At 37.1% G+C, this 18734-nt stretch overlaps 2 protein-coding genes across 2 annotated transcripts; both read right to left on the bottom strand.

Annotated features, from left to right (window-relative positions):
• Positions 1-251: 251 nt before the first annotated feature.
• Positions 252-2099, bottom strand: LOC115966728. Its single transcript, XM_031085897.1, has one exon. It carries the CDS (start codon positions 2097-2099, stop codon positions 252-254), a length of 1848 nt encoding a protein of 615 aa, XP_030941757.1.
• Positions 2100-8163: 6064 nt separating this feature from the next.
• Positions 8164-9954, bottom strand: LOC115966727. Its single transcript, XM_031085896.1, has one exon. It carries the CDS (start codon positions 9952-9954, stop codon positions 8164-8166), a length of 1791 nt encoding a protein of 596 aa, XP_030941756.1.
• Between the last annotated feature and the right edge of the window lie 8780 nt (positions 9955-18734).

The raw sequence follows: 18734 nt of genomic DNA, 5'->3' as shown, positions 1-18734 counted from the left end.
TGATTGAGATCAAAGGTTATATAACATATTTATTGATGGAAGAACCTACTCTGGATACTCTTTGTTCTATATAATGTTATCAGACCCTGCATTAACTGAAATTATATCCATCATCTGTGTAATTATCAAATCTCTTTCTTTTATTACGAAATTCTTTAGCTATCATCAGAAAATAATCTAGAAGTTTTAAACTTTTATTACTCGAGGTAGTATTACAAAGCAAAATTTTCATTACATAATTTGTGCCTACATCAATCAAGCACAAGTACATCATTGAATTCTTCTCTAGAAATGGCAGATTTCATCACATCTTCTGGTGTTGGAACAGAACTCAACATATTTACACTCCCCAATTCTACAACCCCGTCTTCCTTCAGGAACAAACTCATCAAAGTTTTTGAATACCCGTGAAGCATCAACCACCCTCTATGGTGTTTCTCTGTTCTGATCTCCCTTGGACAACCAATGGAATCCTTGAGATTCCAAAAAATAATTTCTGGCACTGTCTTATACCCTCTAGGTCTATAGCTCTTCCGTGCTTCCTTATAGTCTGAAGCCCATTGATTTATGTCTACAGTTTCAAAATCTCTATCTGTAAAAACAAAAATCCTCTTCACCATGTTCTCATTATTAACTTTTTCCTCGATTCCAATTTGCCGAATCCGATCATAAACTTTGATAAAATTCAAGCTCTCCTTGCAATCCATTTGCCTTATAAACTCCGCCTTTGATCGAAGACTATCCCCTTCAATTCTGCGAAATTTAGGATATTCACTGAATGTAAATACCTTCCCTTTCCATGGATAGTCACTGAGTTCCGAGATAAATAGCCCCATTGCCACAGCAATTTCCTCCATAAATGTACCTCTCATGCTTTCAGATAGGCCACAGATGGCTAAACAATTCCTAAATTTCCCTTGTCTCCTACATTCTCCAATTAGCTTTCCCCATTGAAGTTCCTCTTCGCTATCATCATGATTGTTCTTCAACGAGGCTATAATTTGGTGAGGAAATTTTAGTCCAACACCAATTGTTGGCCTTCCCCACACATTACACAACGTCAAATAATGCCTAAATCTAAGACACTCATCTTTTTCCTCGTAGATCTTCTTGTAACTCTTTATCGATGCCTTAACAGCACGATTTGTAAAGGATTCCCGCTTTTTTGCACCCAGATTACTCTCTCTTGACTCGAGTGCTTTGCGTAGTGGGGCAAGAACTTGTGTCTGCAGACGATTACGAACCCTGTAAGCATAATGAGCCTCTTCAATATCTCTGTATTCTGCATAGGCATCACGTGGAAAAACCTTCCTTGCTATACCTTCACACATAATGGTACGTGTGTCATAAGCTGAATCAATTGAAGGACACCATTTGGAAGCAAGGCTGATCTTTTCAATCTCACCAGAGCACAAAAACTGCATATCTGATCTTAGAAACTCAGCAAATAAATCTGATACCCGATTATGTAAGTATCGGTAGCTTCCATCTTTCTGGTAACTCTCTACTGCTAATTCAAATCCAAGCATATCTCTTTCTTTTTTCAGTAAAGCAGGCTCATCTCTTTTGCCATCATCTTTTCTACCCTCTTTCTCTGTACTATATTTTCTACCCTCTTTCTTGGTTTTCTTGATAAAGTTTTTTTCGACTCTTTTCATATCCTGCTGACTAATGTACCACTCAAGACTATGAAGAATCTCCAACAACTCATGGAACCAGACCATAGCTCCAAAAACCATGGCATTGCAAGCTAGAGTTAGCGGGTGATACTTGTGCAACCATTTAGCCGCAGCGTAAAACGCTGTTTTGTCACTCCCTCCAAAGATTCTCTGGTAATATATGAGCTTTAGAGTGGTGAGAGGATCCTGTTTCCAAGCTTTTTCAAGGCAGTCGTCAAGCCATTCGTGTCCCCAAACTTTATCAATCCAGTCGTCTTGATAATAACTTTGTCGTGGGTCATTGGAACAGGTTCTGAGGAAAAACTCTAGGCAAGGGTTGAAGTTGTTGGATAGGAGTATGGTTGAGTGTGTTTCTAGTTTTGTGATGGGTTTAGGCTTAGCCGGAAGATGAAGCTCCGGAGGGCCTAGTAGAGGAGGCATATTGATTTTGGTTGCTCAGATCAGATTGGGCTTGAGTGAGTCTGGCGGGTGAGTGAGAATTTTTGAGTTTGAGGCTTTTTCTTTCTGTGAGGCTTTAGGTTTGGTGACAGAGTTCATATTATATAGATGGGATTCCTTGGGCGTCAAGGTTATGGGAGTGATAAGTTCACTCTTCTTTGCAAATTTTTGTTTGGGGAGTGTTGAGCAAGAAAAGAATAGAAAGATACACCCCATATATTTAGGAATTAATGGTTAGATGTAAATCCAGTCAAACTACAACTAGCAAAGCATTAGGTTAGGAAACATGGTAATTTGCTCAGCCTAAATAGTAAAGCATTTGTTAATCCAATTTTCACTAACAACATTGGTAAACTATCCTAGTAAATACAGTAAGGTTGCTTGTTTTAGAGAAATTGTTTTTTTTTTTTTTTTTCTTTCTTTTTTTGGGTGTAGGCGTGATTCTTACTCAAATTCTTCATCATCATTCTTTACTAATTGACCACCCAATAACCCTTTTAGTCTTTTGCACACCCAATTACACAATATGGGTATCGCGATTTAAGTATCCATGTTCCCTTACAACCAATTCTAAATAAGCATCAATAGGTCTGTGACTAAAGGTTACTACAATTTTTTTTAGAGGGAAGAAGTTAACTACAACTTAATCCAATGGAGAACGTGGAATTTACCGAAGGAGACAAGTTAGGACATAAATGCATTTGAAATCAACCATCAAATTAAATAATAATATTGAGGGGGGTGGGAATGAAGAAGAATTGAAAATAATTCAACAAAGCAATAATTATAAGTAACTAGTATGTAGCCCTGTGCTACCGCACGGGAATGGATATATTATTAATCATGAGTTTATTCATGTTTAAAAGGCTCAGTTAAGTCTAAATTCATATTATTAACCAGAAAATTTCATTAACAAAATTTAGCAGTATATATATTTTACACAGAAAAATGAACCTTGGTGATCATGTTTATCCAAAAGATCCATTCACGCTTTTGAATCTTCAATCTCTATTGGTGATTGAAATTTTTGTAGCTTAAAAAATTTAAAATTAAAAAAAAAAAAAAAATCCTCAGAGTTGTACTCATTTTGTAGTTTTACGATGGGTCATTTTGTAACATGATGGGCATTTGTGTGAAGAAAAAACTCTAAAGTTCCATGGCTGATAAAAGAAATTCTCTCCAATCTCTTTTTATAGAGAGAGGGGTTTGTGCGTGTTTTTATATATCCTTCATAGTTGTATTATCACGAAGCAAGTCCAATAGATTTAGATTGGTACTACCGATTCCCAAAGTATGAGTGTTTAATGTGTTATTAATTTCATCTCATTGGCTTCTGCACATGACAGCAAAATTAAAAATAATTAGATTGTACACGTGTATAGTAAAATTGGACTCCAATTTTAGATTCTAATCGAACAATTGGAATGATAATATATGATAGTAACAACAATAGGAAAATTCAAATAAAATTTCGAATTAAATTGTAACAATCTGAATAAAAAATTCTAGTAGAAAGATAGGGTGGAGTGATCCACTCCAAGAAGGCAACCAAATTTGCATAAATATAGAATAATAAATCTCTCTCTGGAAAATTTACATTGTTCATAACCTTTACCTTCACTGAACATTTTAAAAACATAGTGACTCACATTTGCCATCCAGACATCTACAGCCGGATCCTCTCCAATTCGCGTGAGATTCCATTGATCACTAAGTTCCTTTGTAGCTTGCAAAAAGTATCATCCATCGGTCCATAGCAGTGCTTTCTTCATTGTTATAAGTGTCAAACTTGAACAAAAAGCCAAATATAAGGATAGTGAATTTTAGGCATAATGTGCATCTAATCACATATTAGCAATTTATAACAAATGTAAAGATGCAAACTTTGTAAGTGAATAGTAAACAAAACTCAGTGTTAGAACTAAGACGAAAGCACTTTAATCCGAAACTTAGTGCAAATGTAAAGATGCAAACTTTGTAAGCAATTTATAACAAAGATGCAAACTCTGGCTTTGCTATCTTTTTGGAAATTATGTAATGTACCGAAACAAAGTTTTTATTACCGATATTAATCTCTTTGGTTTTCACGTTTGACTACAAAATCAAGAAAAAACCTTAATTAGCATAGTAACTCACTTGACCCGATACATAAAAGTGGTTTTAATAAGAATGAGCCTACATACATTTAACCACATGATGCAAAATTTAACTTCAATTTCAGATTCTAGACACATGGCACAAAATTAGAGTTCTAATTTGGAATTCAATTTCACACTCTCTCTGTTTCACCTATTATTTTATATATAGATTAGTCGTTTGTGATAGGTCATGTTCAGAGGAGAGCAACTAACGCACATATAAAAAAGAGTGAGTTGATTCAAGTTTGTTTTTGACATCCAATATAGAAGAGTTGATTCAAGTTGAGAAAAGAAAAAAAGGTAAAGAAATATCAAAAATCACCTTAGTAGAAGTAATAAAAAATGGAAATTTCAATTAAGAAAGTAACAAAGATTATGACGTCAAATAAAATAAATTGGAGAAAAAAAATACACGTGGCAAATCCTAAAATTTTGGGACTAAAGCTTTTTTTTTTCTTTTTTTTATTAATATATATGTATATATGTATGTATGTATGTTGTTGATAATTAAAAAATAATACATCATTCCAAAAGTAATTTCCCTGAAATTTATTACCTGGTCACATAGGATTCAACAAATGCAGACCACATATGCAAAATTATTAAAAGTAATAGTTCACCAAGCAACTGATAGAACCTTTTTAGATTGGAAAACAAAGGAGAAATGAGAATTATGATACACAAAAACCAACCCTTGAATTTGCAGATAACATCAACCCACAAGAATACAGACTATTGAATCAGCTAAAGTGAGCATTGCTTTGCTTGGGTCACTTTGGGAAAACTAAAGAGTCAAGCCATATTAAGTTAGTCTATGGACTAAATTAAAGAAGTATAGGTGGCAGAAATTATAGAACAGAATAGTGCATATGATTAACAACCTGAAAGTCAGTTATCCTCTTGGCTGGAGACTTCTTGTTGCCCTGTATACATATTTGAGCATCCATGTTGTAGGTGATTATCAGAAACATACAAAACACATAAGTTGGCAATAAACCATGTAATCTATATTTGTATTAAACCAGAATTAGTAACTCTAATGTGTAGTACATTCAAAATAATAAAAGAGTAATTTAAAATAAATAAATAAAAAAACCTTCAATTTAATTTTTTGAGGTTTTAAATTTTCATAAATAGAACATCTAAGAATAAAATGAAGTATCTAATACTCTGACATCATAAATTCAACATGAGGCATTTTCGTCTAAGCTCTGATCAAAAACTTTATCTAAACTCAACTAATTCAATATATATATATATATATATATTATCCATTTGTTTCCACATAAACATTCAAACATGTTCCCCTCAATTTAACTTCAAAATGAACCTATTCAAATTAACATTCAGTCTACCATTCCTGCTTTCCATAATGGATCACTAAGAGCACTTAAGCTAAAAAAAAGGAGTGGAATCAATACAGACATGAATCAACATATTTTCAAGCCAATATGCAGACAAGGGAATTCCATCCTGTCATGTGGTCAATGGCCAAAAAGTATAATTATAATTTTCCTCTTACCGGAATTGCAAAGGTTAACATGCTGCAGAGATTAATGAAAAAATTATAAATTACTTTTGTGATTGATCCAAGAAAAAATATGGTACATTTCTTTTGAGGAAGCACATCTTAATTTTTTAATTACAAGCATTCATAACTACTGGTCCGGCATGTCTACCTCAGTTAGCTATTACTAAACCAGTGAGATATGCCTCTTCTAGACTCCATAGAAATGAAAACAGCTTCACTTGTCATTATAGACAAGGAAGTTAATGTTTCATTTAAAAATCAGGATTCATCACAAAGACACGTATTTGAAGAATGTGACACAAATACATGTATATGTACGTAAAGTGCTGGTCATTTTTGAAATTAAGACTTCTTAAAGGACTCAACTCTTTGGTGAATCATTAACCTCCCTGAAGACACCAATTGCAGGTTGCAACAATAAAGAATGTACAACTTACTAAATCATTGTCTAAACTCTCTAACCCTTTTTCCTTCTCTGCCAAACCACACATCAAGTGTTTGGTCTTCATCATTCCTTTGACTTCCTAAATACTAGTGGAGAATACATATTGATCTTCATACACATTGCATATGAAAGTACTGTATACTCACAATCAAGGCTTCTAGTGCACAGTTAAGAAATTTTACTCATTTTCTTGCTTGTTTAACATATCTTCTACCTCTGCAATTTTTTACTATAGTCAATTGGTAAAAACTACAAAGTTCTCCTCTTTCTAAGTTGAACAAATCCAAATTACCACTGCCCCACCCCCAAACCCCCCAATTTTTTTTTTTTTTTTTAATTTATCAAGAAAGCTGCAACCTACGCCCTTCATAGGTAGATTGAGTAATGATATTACCATTAACAACACATGCTGTCATGGCTTCAGGTTCTACCCAATGAGCAACTGCAGCAATGAGAACACGTTGCACAGGAGGGTATGCTTGTCACCCTTAAAATGGCCCTCACTTTAGAAGAAATTTGGAGCCTAAGAAATCATGTTCTGCACCTCAAAAGGATCTTTCAACTTGCACTCCTCCATCCAACTCATTTACAACAGGCTCCATGAGTTCTCCTTGGTAGTTGCTGATCCTGAGCTACCCCCATCCCTCCCTGTCCACCACTCCTGGCTCCCCCCCTCCGGAAAACTGGATCAAACTCAATGTTGATGCGGCTCTGTCCAATTCCAAAGCATCTTTGGCTGTGGTTGCTAGAGATCATAATAGTTTTGTGATCAATGTTTGGGCAAGGTTGGTTAGGATACATTCCCTTCTCCAAGATAAAGCAGATGCCTTTCTGTGGGCATTTCAGCTTTCAAATAGAGAACATTGGAGCCATGTGATTTTCAAAGACGATGCTAAAGCTTGCTTTGACTCTTTCATCTACCGAGCTCACTGTGGATTTGTCTATCCATGCCACCCTATCTAATATTCTTTCTTTAGCTGAATGTTTTGTAGATTGCTCTTCTATTTGGGTTAAGAGGATTTGCAATTCTGTAGCTCATGCGGCTGCAAAATTTGCCTGAGGTTCTAATTTGTCTTGTTTTTTCAATAACGGTAATCTTCCCCCTGCCTTGAACGCTACATATGTAAGGTTGATTACAAGGTCATATATATCATTGAACTCAACATGATATTATAAGGTCATATATAAAAATATAAATTAGCTTACAAAGAGAGTAGCAAAACCTCAGTATTTATAGTATTATTTATAGAAGAAATAGATAGTTGCTCCTCAACTTTCAATAAATAAAAAAGGTTCCAATAACTTGTATAGATTAAAAATGTACTTTCGTCAAGCCACAGAACTGCATTATGAAAACAAAACTTGAAGGTACCTATTTTAGTTGGCAAACTCGATGTTCAGTGCATTTTGGCACATACTCTTGTAGTTGGGTCTTCAGCCCCCAAAGATAGAAGAAAATAAACAGACTTCTTACTCATTTATGTTGTTGAAGGTAACCAATTAACTCATACACAAATTATCAAAAACATCCACAATCAGGTTCAAGAATTTCTTTTGACGCAAGCCAAAAGCATAAAGCTTTTTGAATAATGCCAGGAAACAACCTGTTTTTGGTATGAATCCACTAAACGGCGCACTCCCAAGTGGGATCTCAAAGAATCTGTGGATATTTATCTTGAATGGAGGTGGGGGTATTAAATGCAATGAATTAAAAAAAAAAAAAATCAATACCATTGGAATAAAACACAGAAAAGGAAAAAAGGAAAATGCGGTAGACAACAATGAATCCTTGATGTCTTCTAATAATAAAGACTATACTGTGCAAACAAATCAAATTCTTCTTCTTTTTCTTTTTCCAATAAATAAATAATAAACAAACAGAACAAATTCTATTCTGCTAAAAGCATAATTTCATTTGAGATTCTAGATACATCAATCAAATACAATTAGATCATTGTAACCTTCTCCAGAAATTGCTGACTCCATTAAATCTTCTGGAGTTGATACTAACTTCACTAAATCCTCTATAGATGGATGCGCATTTCCCTCCAACAGTGCAGTCAGTGATTCCACTGAGACTCCAATCAGGGCCAACCTTTCGCACTTCCTTGCCACAGAAATTGAAGCATCTCCAAGATCGCAAAAAATAATCTCTGGCAATACCATATACCCTTCCTGCTGGAACCCCTTATGGCTAAACAACTTATCAGTAAACTCCTTATGGCTAAGCACCTTATCACTAAACTCCTTACCCCCAAAGTCATAGCTAAACACCAAAACTGTCTTCACCATCCTATCTGGGCTTAACTTTTCGGCCATAGAAAATTCCAAGAGTAGATCATACACCATCTTAAAATCGATGTTATCATCACATTCTTGTCCTTTCATAAACTTGATCTTGGATTGAAGATTGTCACCTTCAATCTTGCAAAGCATAGGATTGTGGCTGCAAGTGATAGCCTTTCCCTTCCAAGGCTCATCACTGAGTTCTGAAACCAATACTCCCATTGAGGCACATAAATCCATTTGCATTGCTCCAATATTTTTTGATAGGTCACAAATTGCCAAACAGTTTTTCAGTCTCCCTTTGCTTTTCATGTGCCTAACAAGTCTCTGCCATTCACACTCCACAACTTCGCTGTCAACCCCATTATTTAAGTCAACCACAATTTCGTTTGGAAGCAAGGGTCCGCTTGCCTTTACACACACAGTTGCAATCTCAAGATAAGCCTTATACTTGTTCTCACGAATTTTCGAAAAGGGCAGATCGCAATTTCTACCGGGACAGTAAAATCCAATTGTTTTATCAAAGATTTCCGCATACAGTTTCTTCATATCGTCGGATAGAGCAGGTTTAGGTGGCACAGACTCGCACCTTTTGGCACCCACCAGAGCCTTCCGGAGTGGAACAAGAATTTCATTCTGAAGCCTGTCTTGAGCCCTATAAGCATAATGAGCCTCATCAATATCTTTGTACTCAGGATCAGAATCTCGTGGGAAAACCCGCCTCGCAATGCCTTCACATAGCAGGGTCCTTTGATCTTCCAAGCTATCAAGTGAAGGACACCATTTTGAAGCCATGCTGATCTTGTCAATCTCACCCGACTTCAAATATTCAATATCAGACTTAAGAAGCTTTGCAAACAAATCTGCAATGCATACGAATAAGTACCTATAATCAGAGTTAGAATTGTAAATCTTCACAGCCCTTTTACCCCTAATAGTAATAATATGCTTATCTTTTCTTAAATCCCCTTCCATGTTGTTCTTCTCCACAGTCTTCTTCTTCATACTATAAGGCCAAGGCCAAGGCCGAGGCGGATGATACCGTGACATCCGGACCTTTTTCTTGAGAACCCAGTTGTTGAGAAGTTGAGGAAGAACATTCAAGCAACCAAAGCGTACAAAGTTTTGGAGATTCAATGACAGTGTGTTAAGGTGGTTTTCCTTCAACCATTCGACAGCAGAGAAGAACACATCTCTGTTGACCAGACTAAGGTTAAATATGAGTTTTAGAGCAGTCAAGGGTTCATGTTGCCAAGCTTGTTGCACGTAATGGGTCACTATATTTTGATCCAAATTGGCTGTGGGTTTAAAGAAAAGGTCAAGGGTGGGGGTTAAAGTGGGAAAGGTTAGATTTTGTGGCAGTTTTTGTGGGGTTTTAGGGTTGGTGTGGCGGAGAGCCGGTGGTCCAAGAAGGGAGGGAGCCGGAGGAGGAGCCATTAATTTTATTTGTATTTGCGGGATTTCTAGGGTTTGTTTGTGATTGATTTCTGGATTTTATGGTATAGTATAATAGGATTGCTTGGGTACCACGGTTTGGACTATTTTTTTTTTTTTTTACAAAATTATTTTTATTTAATTCAAATTAAATACTTTAGGACTCTGTTATTAAAAAAATAAAAACGCTAGGACTCATCAACAGAGTCACGTTAGGATTTATCTCTAACACACTTTTAGCTTGAAGCTTTACAGGAGCCCTTTTACGTTAAATTTCCTTGGAGCCTTTTAGTAAGTCACCAATCACCATCTTTATGTGTTTTTAGTTTTTTTTTTTTTTTTTTTGAGAGATGTTTTTAGTTTTAGTCAATTGTCCCGTTGAATTGAAGAAAAATTATACAAATATGATAAAGAACTATATATATATATATATATATAATCAAAGTTTCCGATACTCTCACAATTTTTCACAGTACAATATTTAAATGAAATTATCATTTTATTTAATAAAATCATTATGTTTAATCCAAACTTAACAAAAAGTAAAACCCTATCACTCTAAGAAGTTCAACTTAAACTCAAACTCATCATTATTATTTTTTTTAAACAAAAATTATTTTTGTTTAATCCAAACTAAACACTTTAGGACTCTGTTATTAAAAAAATAAAAACGTCAGGACTCAAACAGAGTCACGTTAGGATTTATCTCTAACACACTTTAGCTTGAAGCTTTCCAGGAGCCCTTTTACGTGAAGTTTCCTTGGAGCCTTTTAGTAAGTCACCAATCGCCATCTTTATGTGTTTTTAGTTTTAGTCAATTGTCTTGCTGAATTGAAGAACAATTATACAAATATGATAAAGATCTATATATATATATATATATATATATATATATATACTAGTTGAATGCCTGTGCATTGCATGGTTTTGGTCAATAACTTATTAAATACAATATATAATAATGCATTTGAGAAATAATAAATTAAAAGAAATATTTGTATTCATAATTCTCTTCAACAGTACCAATTGTCTAATAAAACTAAACAATAAAAATTAATATTAACATTTAACAAAATAATATGTCCATGTAAATTAATATTTTAGCATTAGATCAATATCAACATAAAATTTACAAATTATAAGCTATCCAAATGTATAAGCATTAAAAAAATAAAAATAAAATTTTCATTTTCTATATATATATATATATATATATAATATGAGAGAATTGATTGAGTATCACAACTCTTAGACTACTCGATGATGTAGTCGAAATTCTACACTGTATTATACTTGGGTGATGCACAACTTATTTAAAATTTATATGGAAATAAATTATAATCATATTGATAATAAGTGAGCCATATGATAAAATGGATTGATTTTATAACATATGTAACTTCGTGCAAGTATGGTATATAGTATATAAATTTTATTATATATATTGAATTAAATTTATTTAAACTGCCACAAACATTTAGTAATAGAATTATAGTTGAAGAGAATTTATATTTTAGATGATAGAGTTTTATTTAGAGTAAATTATTGGTAATATCTTTTTAATTTTCAATAACCAAACAGTTTAAACACTTGTCACAAACGAAAAAAAAAAGTTAATAATGCATAAGAAAAAAAAAAGTTAATAATGCATTCTATGAAACCCAAGAAATAGCCTTGGTGTAGTTATCGAATTATAAAAAATAAAAAATAAAAACCAATGAAATAAAATGGGAATCTACCTCAAAATCCAATATTAATAATAAGTAAAAGGAAGAATATTAAAATTAAGTTAAAAAACGAAATTGAGATAAAATGGGAATCTACCTTAAAAGCCTATACAACTTTTTCTTTACATCCTTGGGATTGAGTGTCAAGAGTCTTCAACAATCTTAGAACCCATGGAATCTTCTACGACAACACTGAAAAAGAAAAGAAAAGAAAATATAAAATAACATTTATATAGCAATAACTAAAATTGAAAATACAAATCAGAATGAAATTAAAATATAAGTTAAAAAAATAGAATAACATAGATTACAACCTTTGAATTGTATGTCAATTTAGGAGTCTTCAACAATTTTATAGGATGCTTGCTTGGAATCACCTATGAAAAAATCAAAAATAAATTTTAAGAAAAAACTATTACAACATATAACAAATGGAATGAAACATATACTGTGGGGCCCAAACGATTTACGGGCCGGGCCCATCTACCTGGGGAAAATCCAAAGGCCCAAGCCGAGGAGGGCTATGGCCCAAACTCGACCAAATAGCCTATGGACATCGCCGAGGACGGCTCAGTCCTCGGCAGACCCAAAGTTCCCCCTCTGAAAGGAGGGCAGAAACGGTATAGGACCGAAACCAGGACAAAAGATCTAAAATATCCAGGGAAAGCTGCTGTTATTGCCATTTAATGCTCTGAACCTGACAGAGCCGCATTCTTTGGCTTTTACAACCATCCCCAACGACTTTGGGGGATAGGCTGATGGGACAAGTATCAATTTTGGAAAGATTGACCCTATACGTGGACGAAGGACAATGAACGCAGGCGAATATAAAAGGAAAAAGAAGTAACCTAAAAGGGGGTTGGGAAAAATGGCCAGAAACCAGGGCCTCCCAGCCCACCTCCAGGAGAAAGACTCCAGGGGTGTAGGAAAGCTTAAGTTCATACGAACACCGCGAGAAACCCACCGCCTATCGAACAAGGCCTAGCCTTCCAAACCCACGCTCTACAAATGATATTGTTAGGGGCCTTTTCACGTGCGAGCCCGATACTGTTACAGTCCGTCACGAATCGCGTCCTTACAATTGGCGCCGTCTGTGGGAAAGGCTTGTGTGTTGGTATAGGAAGTGGGTCGATGGAGCTTCTGCGTTATATCTAACCGTCGGTTATAGAGTTCTAGTATAAAGTTCTGTTAGGGGCTGTGTTTCTTGATTAGGGGCTTGGTTGGGGAGCCAACTCCCTTAAAGCCAAGGTCCCCTGTAAAGAGTAAACTAGGTACCTTGTAACGTTAACCGTATGGATAAACTCTAGGGGCTTGGCCGAGGAGCTAACTCCCCTAAAGCCAAGATCCCACACAATGAGAAAACTAGGTTTTGGACAGAACCAAGGCATTGCATGGTCCTCGGACCCAAGCCTCAGGGGAAACCAACTACCTGGATGTGGAAAACTAGGTTTGGACAGAACCAAGGCATTGCATGGTCCTCGGACCCAAGAACCAAGGATGTGGAAAACTAGGTTTTGGACAGAACCAAGGCATTGCATGGTCCTCGGACCCAAGCCTCAGGGGAAACCAACTACCTGGATGTGGAAAACTAGGTTTTGGACAGAACCAAGGCATTGCATGGTCCACGGACCCAAGCCTCAGGGGAAACCAACTACCTGGATGTGGAAAACTAGGTTTTGGACAGAACCAAGGCATTGCATGGTCCTCGGACCCAAGCCTCAGGGGAAACCAACTACCTGGATGTGGAAAACTAGGTTTTGGACAGAACCAAGGCATGCATGGTCCTCGGACCCAAGCCTCAGGGGAAAACCAACTACCTGGATGTGGAAAACTAGGTTTTGGACAGAACCAAGGCATTGCATGGTCCTCGGACCCAAGCCTCAGGGGAAACCAACTACCTGGATGTGGAAAACTAGGTTTTGGACAGAACCAAGGCATTGCAAAGTCCTCGGACTCAAGCCTGTGGGGAAACCAACTACTTGGATGAGGAACCAACTATTTAAAGAAAAACTATGGCCCGTAAACCTCGAAATCCCTCCGAAGAGAACTCCGCGTTAGCAGACGGGTTAATATCTTGATTGCGCGGATTCCTCGGTCTACCCTCGGATCCCCAGTATCAAAGGGGTTGATGCGATACGGCGCAACATATTGCCCCAAAAGCACAACCAGAGTCCCTCGCTACTTAGCTACCCTTTCAGACGAATTATTTAGAGATTATCGTTCTCGGACATTGGTCTAACATGCATCGCGTAGTACTCAACGCTTATCCCGGTTAGTTCCAAGAATTTAATTTATTGAAAGTTACCATTGTTATACTTGATAATATTTGTGAGTTTAAATTAGTAGGAACCCGTGTTAAAGCATTTTTTCTGCCTGGAATATCCTTAAGGGCAAGCTTGCATTTAATATTCATGCATAAAGTAGTTGTTACGGAGAAGAAAGATATGTATGGAGAAATAGGCACATATTTTATTAAGACAAAGGAACAGTACAGTGTACAATGAAAAGCTGAAACAAGCTTACACTAAAGCTGACCACATAAGTAAAGGAAAATACAAGCAAGTGGAGAGAAGGCCGTGGGGACAGCTCAGAGGAGAGGTTGGCTACTGCGCCAAGTTATTGTCTAAGGAAACCATTCCTCGACACCTCTGCATGCCCATAACTCAGGCAGCCAAAGAACCTGACCTCAGGCTAACACCATCTACAGAAAAGGTGCTAGGAGCTTGAGATTGGGAAGCCCCCGCAAGAATTTGCCTGCCACAAGGTAGACAGTGCTGATGGTGGAAATTCCTTCTTTGGACATACCGAAAAACTGGCATGACCAGAACCTGCTTCGGATTTTGACTAAAAGAGGGAAGAGGACCCCCTCCCCTATGAAGAAATGGAATGCTCCCTTGAACTTGCACCTCCTTGGCCCGTACCTCCCTACTCTGAGTCTCGGGGGGACATGACGCCTTTGTGGCGGAGGGAGCTCCTTTTTCCCAATCTCTGCCTCAAGCATGATGAACTAAGGGAGGAATCTGAAGGATTTGTGTGTGAAAAGGAGCAACTTTCTCTCCTATTTATGTTAAAAGATAAGGTGGTGGCATTTAATTCGCGCAGCGTCCCAAGGAACGCTACAGACAAAACGTCTCTGGCTCGACTTCCAACGTCGTCTGCAACCCTGAGGTTAAAGGAGTCTCGAGAAGGTGCACCTCGAACACTGGGACGCCAAAAGGTACCGCGTGATCAAAAGTTATGGAAACACCTCTTAATTTGTGGGCCCAGTAAATTCGCGGCCCAGGCCCGTTCGGCATATGGGCCCAGGGACAGAACCAAGGCCTTGTATGGTCCTCGGACTCAAGCCTATGGGGAAGCCAAGTACGAAAAATTATAAAAATTACAAGCTATTGGACAGAACCAAGGCCTTGCATGGTCCTCGGACTCAAGCCTATGGGAAAACCAAATACTTGGATAAGAAAAGGTTTGACTCTCATAAGAAAGGTTACTTGGTCAAAATGTCAGGTCACTTCATCCACGGCTTAAACACCATAGAATGTTAAGGCCAATAAAGGTGTAAGGAAAGGGGTGGAACGCCCCAGCATTTAGTCGTATAAAAGGGCTATTCATTTGGTAGGGGATATGTCCTCGGACGGCTATTTCTCACACGGCATCAAGCCTTCGGTTCTCTCCTCGGCTGGTTCCGGGTGAGTATTATTTTTTACGGATCGGCCTTATTGTGCCAAGCACTTCTATTAAAGCTATGGCGACATCATTTTATTATCAAATATTTTGGTCTTAGTCGTCATTGATTTAGATGCTATATTATTGTGCCGAGCAGCGCTTGCAAATTTATGAAAACATAGAGACATAACATGCGAAATAAGGTAGACAACAATTTTTATTAATATAAAAAAAAAAAAATCATTACAACATACAAAAAGGGGCTCAAACGAGCCTATACAAAATGTAAACTGCCTAAGCAACCATTACATCTGTAGTACAAAAAAGCAAACTGTCAAGCGTCTTTTAAACTCGTCTTCAAAGTTTCTCCAATCTCTGCCTCATTGCTGCTCATACTGAGAGAGGGACTCACTTTAAAAAAGAAAATGAATGAAGAAGAAGGAAATAGTAAGGAAGAAATCAATGACGAAGATGAGAGAGATGAAGAGACAAAGAGAGGAACAAAAGATAGAAAAGAAACAGCACCAGGGCGGAACTGGTGCTGGGAAGACAATAAGAAGAGGGAGGGGAAGGGCACCAAGGAGCAAAAGAGGGAGAAGCAGAAGCACTTAGCCCCTGCCTCCGCCCTGACTCCTAACACGCCGGTGTCATATTAGGTACGCTCGTGAGGAGCCGGATGGTAACGATCTTGGGTGTTCTCGACTCAGTCACGTCGAAAGTTTGACGTGACGAGTCCCTGCTTCGGATTTTGACTGAAAGAAGGATGAGGTTGATTTTGAGTCTTCGCCATCCTTGTCCCGATCGAGCCATGATAAGCTTTATCGGAACGTGGCGTTTTTGGGAGGGGTGGGACTTTTGCATCCCTTGTTGTTATGGTAAAGTATTTTACGATTAAGTGTATAAACCGGCGAGTAAATCGAATCTTAAGGGAGGCTAAGTATTCCAGAGTCGCAGGAGGATGAAAAGGGATTTTTGGTAAAAACAATCACCTCCTCCTGTCCTACTTATACAGAGGGCGGAGCGGGGGGCATTTAATAAGTTCAGATCTCCAAAGGAATCAGCAAACCCAAACACGCCGGTTCCGCTTCTCCACCCCATCAAAATAAACCGTCGAATTAAAGTAGTCTCGTAAATAGTGATTATTCAAAGCGCGTTTTGAATACCCCAAGCGATAAGAATGCATCAAGCGCGAAATTAAAAACTATCTCGTAGACCGGTGAATCTCTTGGGCATATGAGGAACCGCCAGCATGTTTAATAGGCCGAATAGATTGGGCCACAGGAGAGGTTTGGCATCACCAAAACCCCCCTTTCCAACCAAGAGGTTGGACAGCCGGGTTTTGAGGGGCTATTGTGGGGCCCAAACGATTTACGGGCCGGGCCCATCTACCTGGGGAAAATCCAAAGGCCCAAGCCGAGGAGGGCTATGGCCCAAACTCGACCAAATAGCCTATGGACATCGCCGAGGACGGCTCAGTCCTCGGCAGACCCAAAGTTCCCCCTCTGAAAGGAGGGCAGAAACGGTATAGGACCGAAACCAGGACAAAAGATCTAAAATATCCAGGGAAAGCTGCTGTTATTGCCATTTAATGCTCTGAACCTGACAGAGCCGCATTCTTTGGCTTTTACAACCATCCCCAACGACTTTGGGGGATAGGCTGATGGGACAAGTATCAATTTTGGAAAGATTGACCCTATACGTGGACGAAGGACAATGAACGCAGGCGAATATAAAAGGAAAAAGAAGTAACCTAAAAGGGGGTTGGGAAAAATGGCCAGAAACCAGGGCCTCCCAGCCCACCTCCAGGAGAAAGACTCCAGGGGTGTAGGAAAGCTTAAGTTCATACGAACACCGCGAGAAACCCACCGCCTATCGAACAAGGCCTAGCCTTCCAAACCCACGCTCTACAAATGATATTGTTAGGGGCCTTTTCACGTGCGAGTCCGACACTGTTACGGTCCGTCACGAATCGCGTCCTTACATATACCAATAGCTAAAATTGAAAATATAATTCAGAAAGAAAATTAAACTAAATTAAAAATAGAACTGTATCTTATACAACCTTTGAAATTAATGTCAATTTAAGAGTTTTCTATGACAAAACTGAAATACAAATAAAATAATAGATCTAAAACTATATAAAAGAAAGCAAATGGAACATGAATTTCATCAATCCTTTAAGAGATCCGATTCCCTAATGAAAAACAACAATATTTGACTCCATAATGAAAAACAACACTATTTCAAAAGTACTAAGAATTAGCTTTCAATTCCTATTAAAAAAAATAAGTATGAGAATCACTAACCTTTGTTGTTTGTTGTTGGACTGAGATTGTGATAGGGTGATAGATCGAACATATTAATAACACAAATTTCCTTACCTTTCCATCTTAATGTAACAAATTGCATCTAAATTGTACCTACCTTTCATGATGGCATAACATCTATTATCTTAGGTTCACTGGATACAATAAACGATTTTTGCCCATGCAAAGTAGATGGAACATAACCTAATTGATATAGAATTTTAAGATAGAGAAACCATACAATTTTTTTGGAAAAGATTATTACAAATTAGTTGTACTTTTCTTTAGTTGCTTTATAACTTCTTTGGATAATGTTATGTTGATAACAACTTCTTCTTCTTTGTGGGTTTTATTTTATTTTAATTACAATGATTTTTTAGATAAATATAACATATTATTTGTTCTTATCAACCTTTCTTCTATTGTTTTATCACTTCTTAGGATAAATTAGTTTTGTTCTTTGTGTATATATTTTATTTTGTTTTTAAATTTCTACGTTTGGTAATTAGGTTTTAATAATAAAAAAATCATATCCTATTTTATTTTGGTTTTTGCCTTTCATTCTATTCATAATTTCATAAGACCTTTCTTTTTTTATTTATTCTATTTTTCATATCTTTTTTTCATATGACCTTTCAACTTTTTTTTTTTCATTCTATCCATAAAAATATGACCCTTTTTTATGCTATTTTTTTCATGGGATAACAACAAACACGTTAATTAGAAATCCCAATTATAATAATTGTAAGGACTCAATTTGTAACGACCCCAAAATGATGTTGCGTTCGTACGTTAAAAGGCCCAAATAATAAAATTTGTAAAGCGTGGGCTTGAAAGGCTAGGCCTTGGTCACCGAACGGTGGTTAGTCATGGTTTTCATACAGAATTAAACCATGTTCGCTCGAGGAGTCTTTCTCCTCGATACGGCCTGGGAGGCTCTGGTTCTTGGCCTTTTTTCCCAGCCCCTTTTTTTGCACGGCTTATTTCTCCTTTTATATTAGCCTTTACCCCTCTTCCAACGTCCACGTGTAGGTTCAACTTTCCAGGACTGATACTTGTTCCATCAGCCCATACCCAAAGTAGTTGG

The sequence above is a fragment of the Quercus lobata genome, chromosome 11 (genome assembly GCF_001633185.2).
Source record: "Quercus lobata isolate SW786 chromosome 11, ValleyOak3.0 Primary Assembly, whole genome shotgun sequence".
Lineage (NCBI taxonomy): Eukaryota > Viridiplantae > Streptophyta > Magnoliopsida > Fagales > Fagaceae > Quercus > Quercus lobata.
The sequence above is the reverse complement of the archived record's forward strand: the minus strand, read 5'-3'. Positions and strand labels throughout refer to the sequence as shown.

Bases quoted from the DNA above. Each gene is read 5' to 3' on its own strand.
- LOC115966727 (XM_031085896.1), bottom strand. From the start codon at position 9,954: ATGGCTCCTCCTCCGGCTCCCTCCCTTCTTGGACCACCGGCTCTCCGC.
- LOC115966728 (XM_031085897.1), bottom strand. From the start codon at position 2,099: ATGCCTCCTCTACTAGGCCCTCCGGAGCTTCATCTTCCGGCTAAGCCT.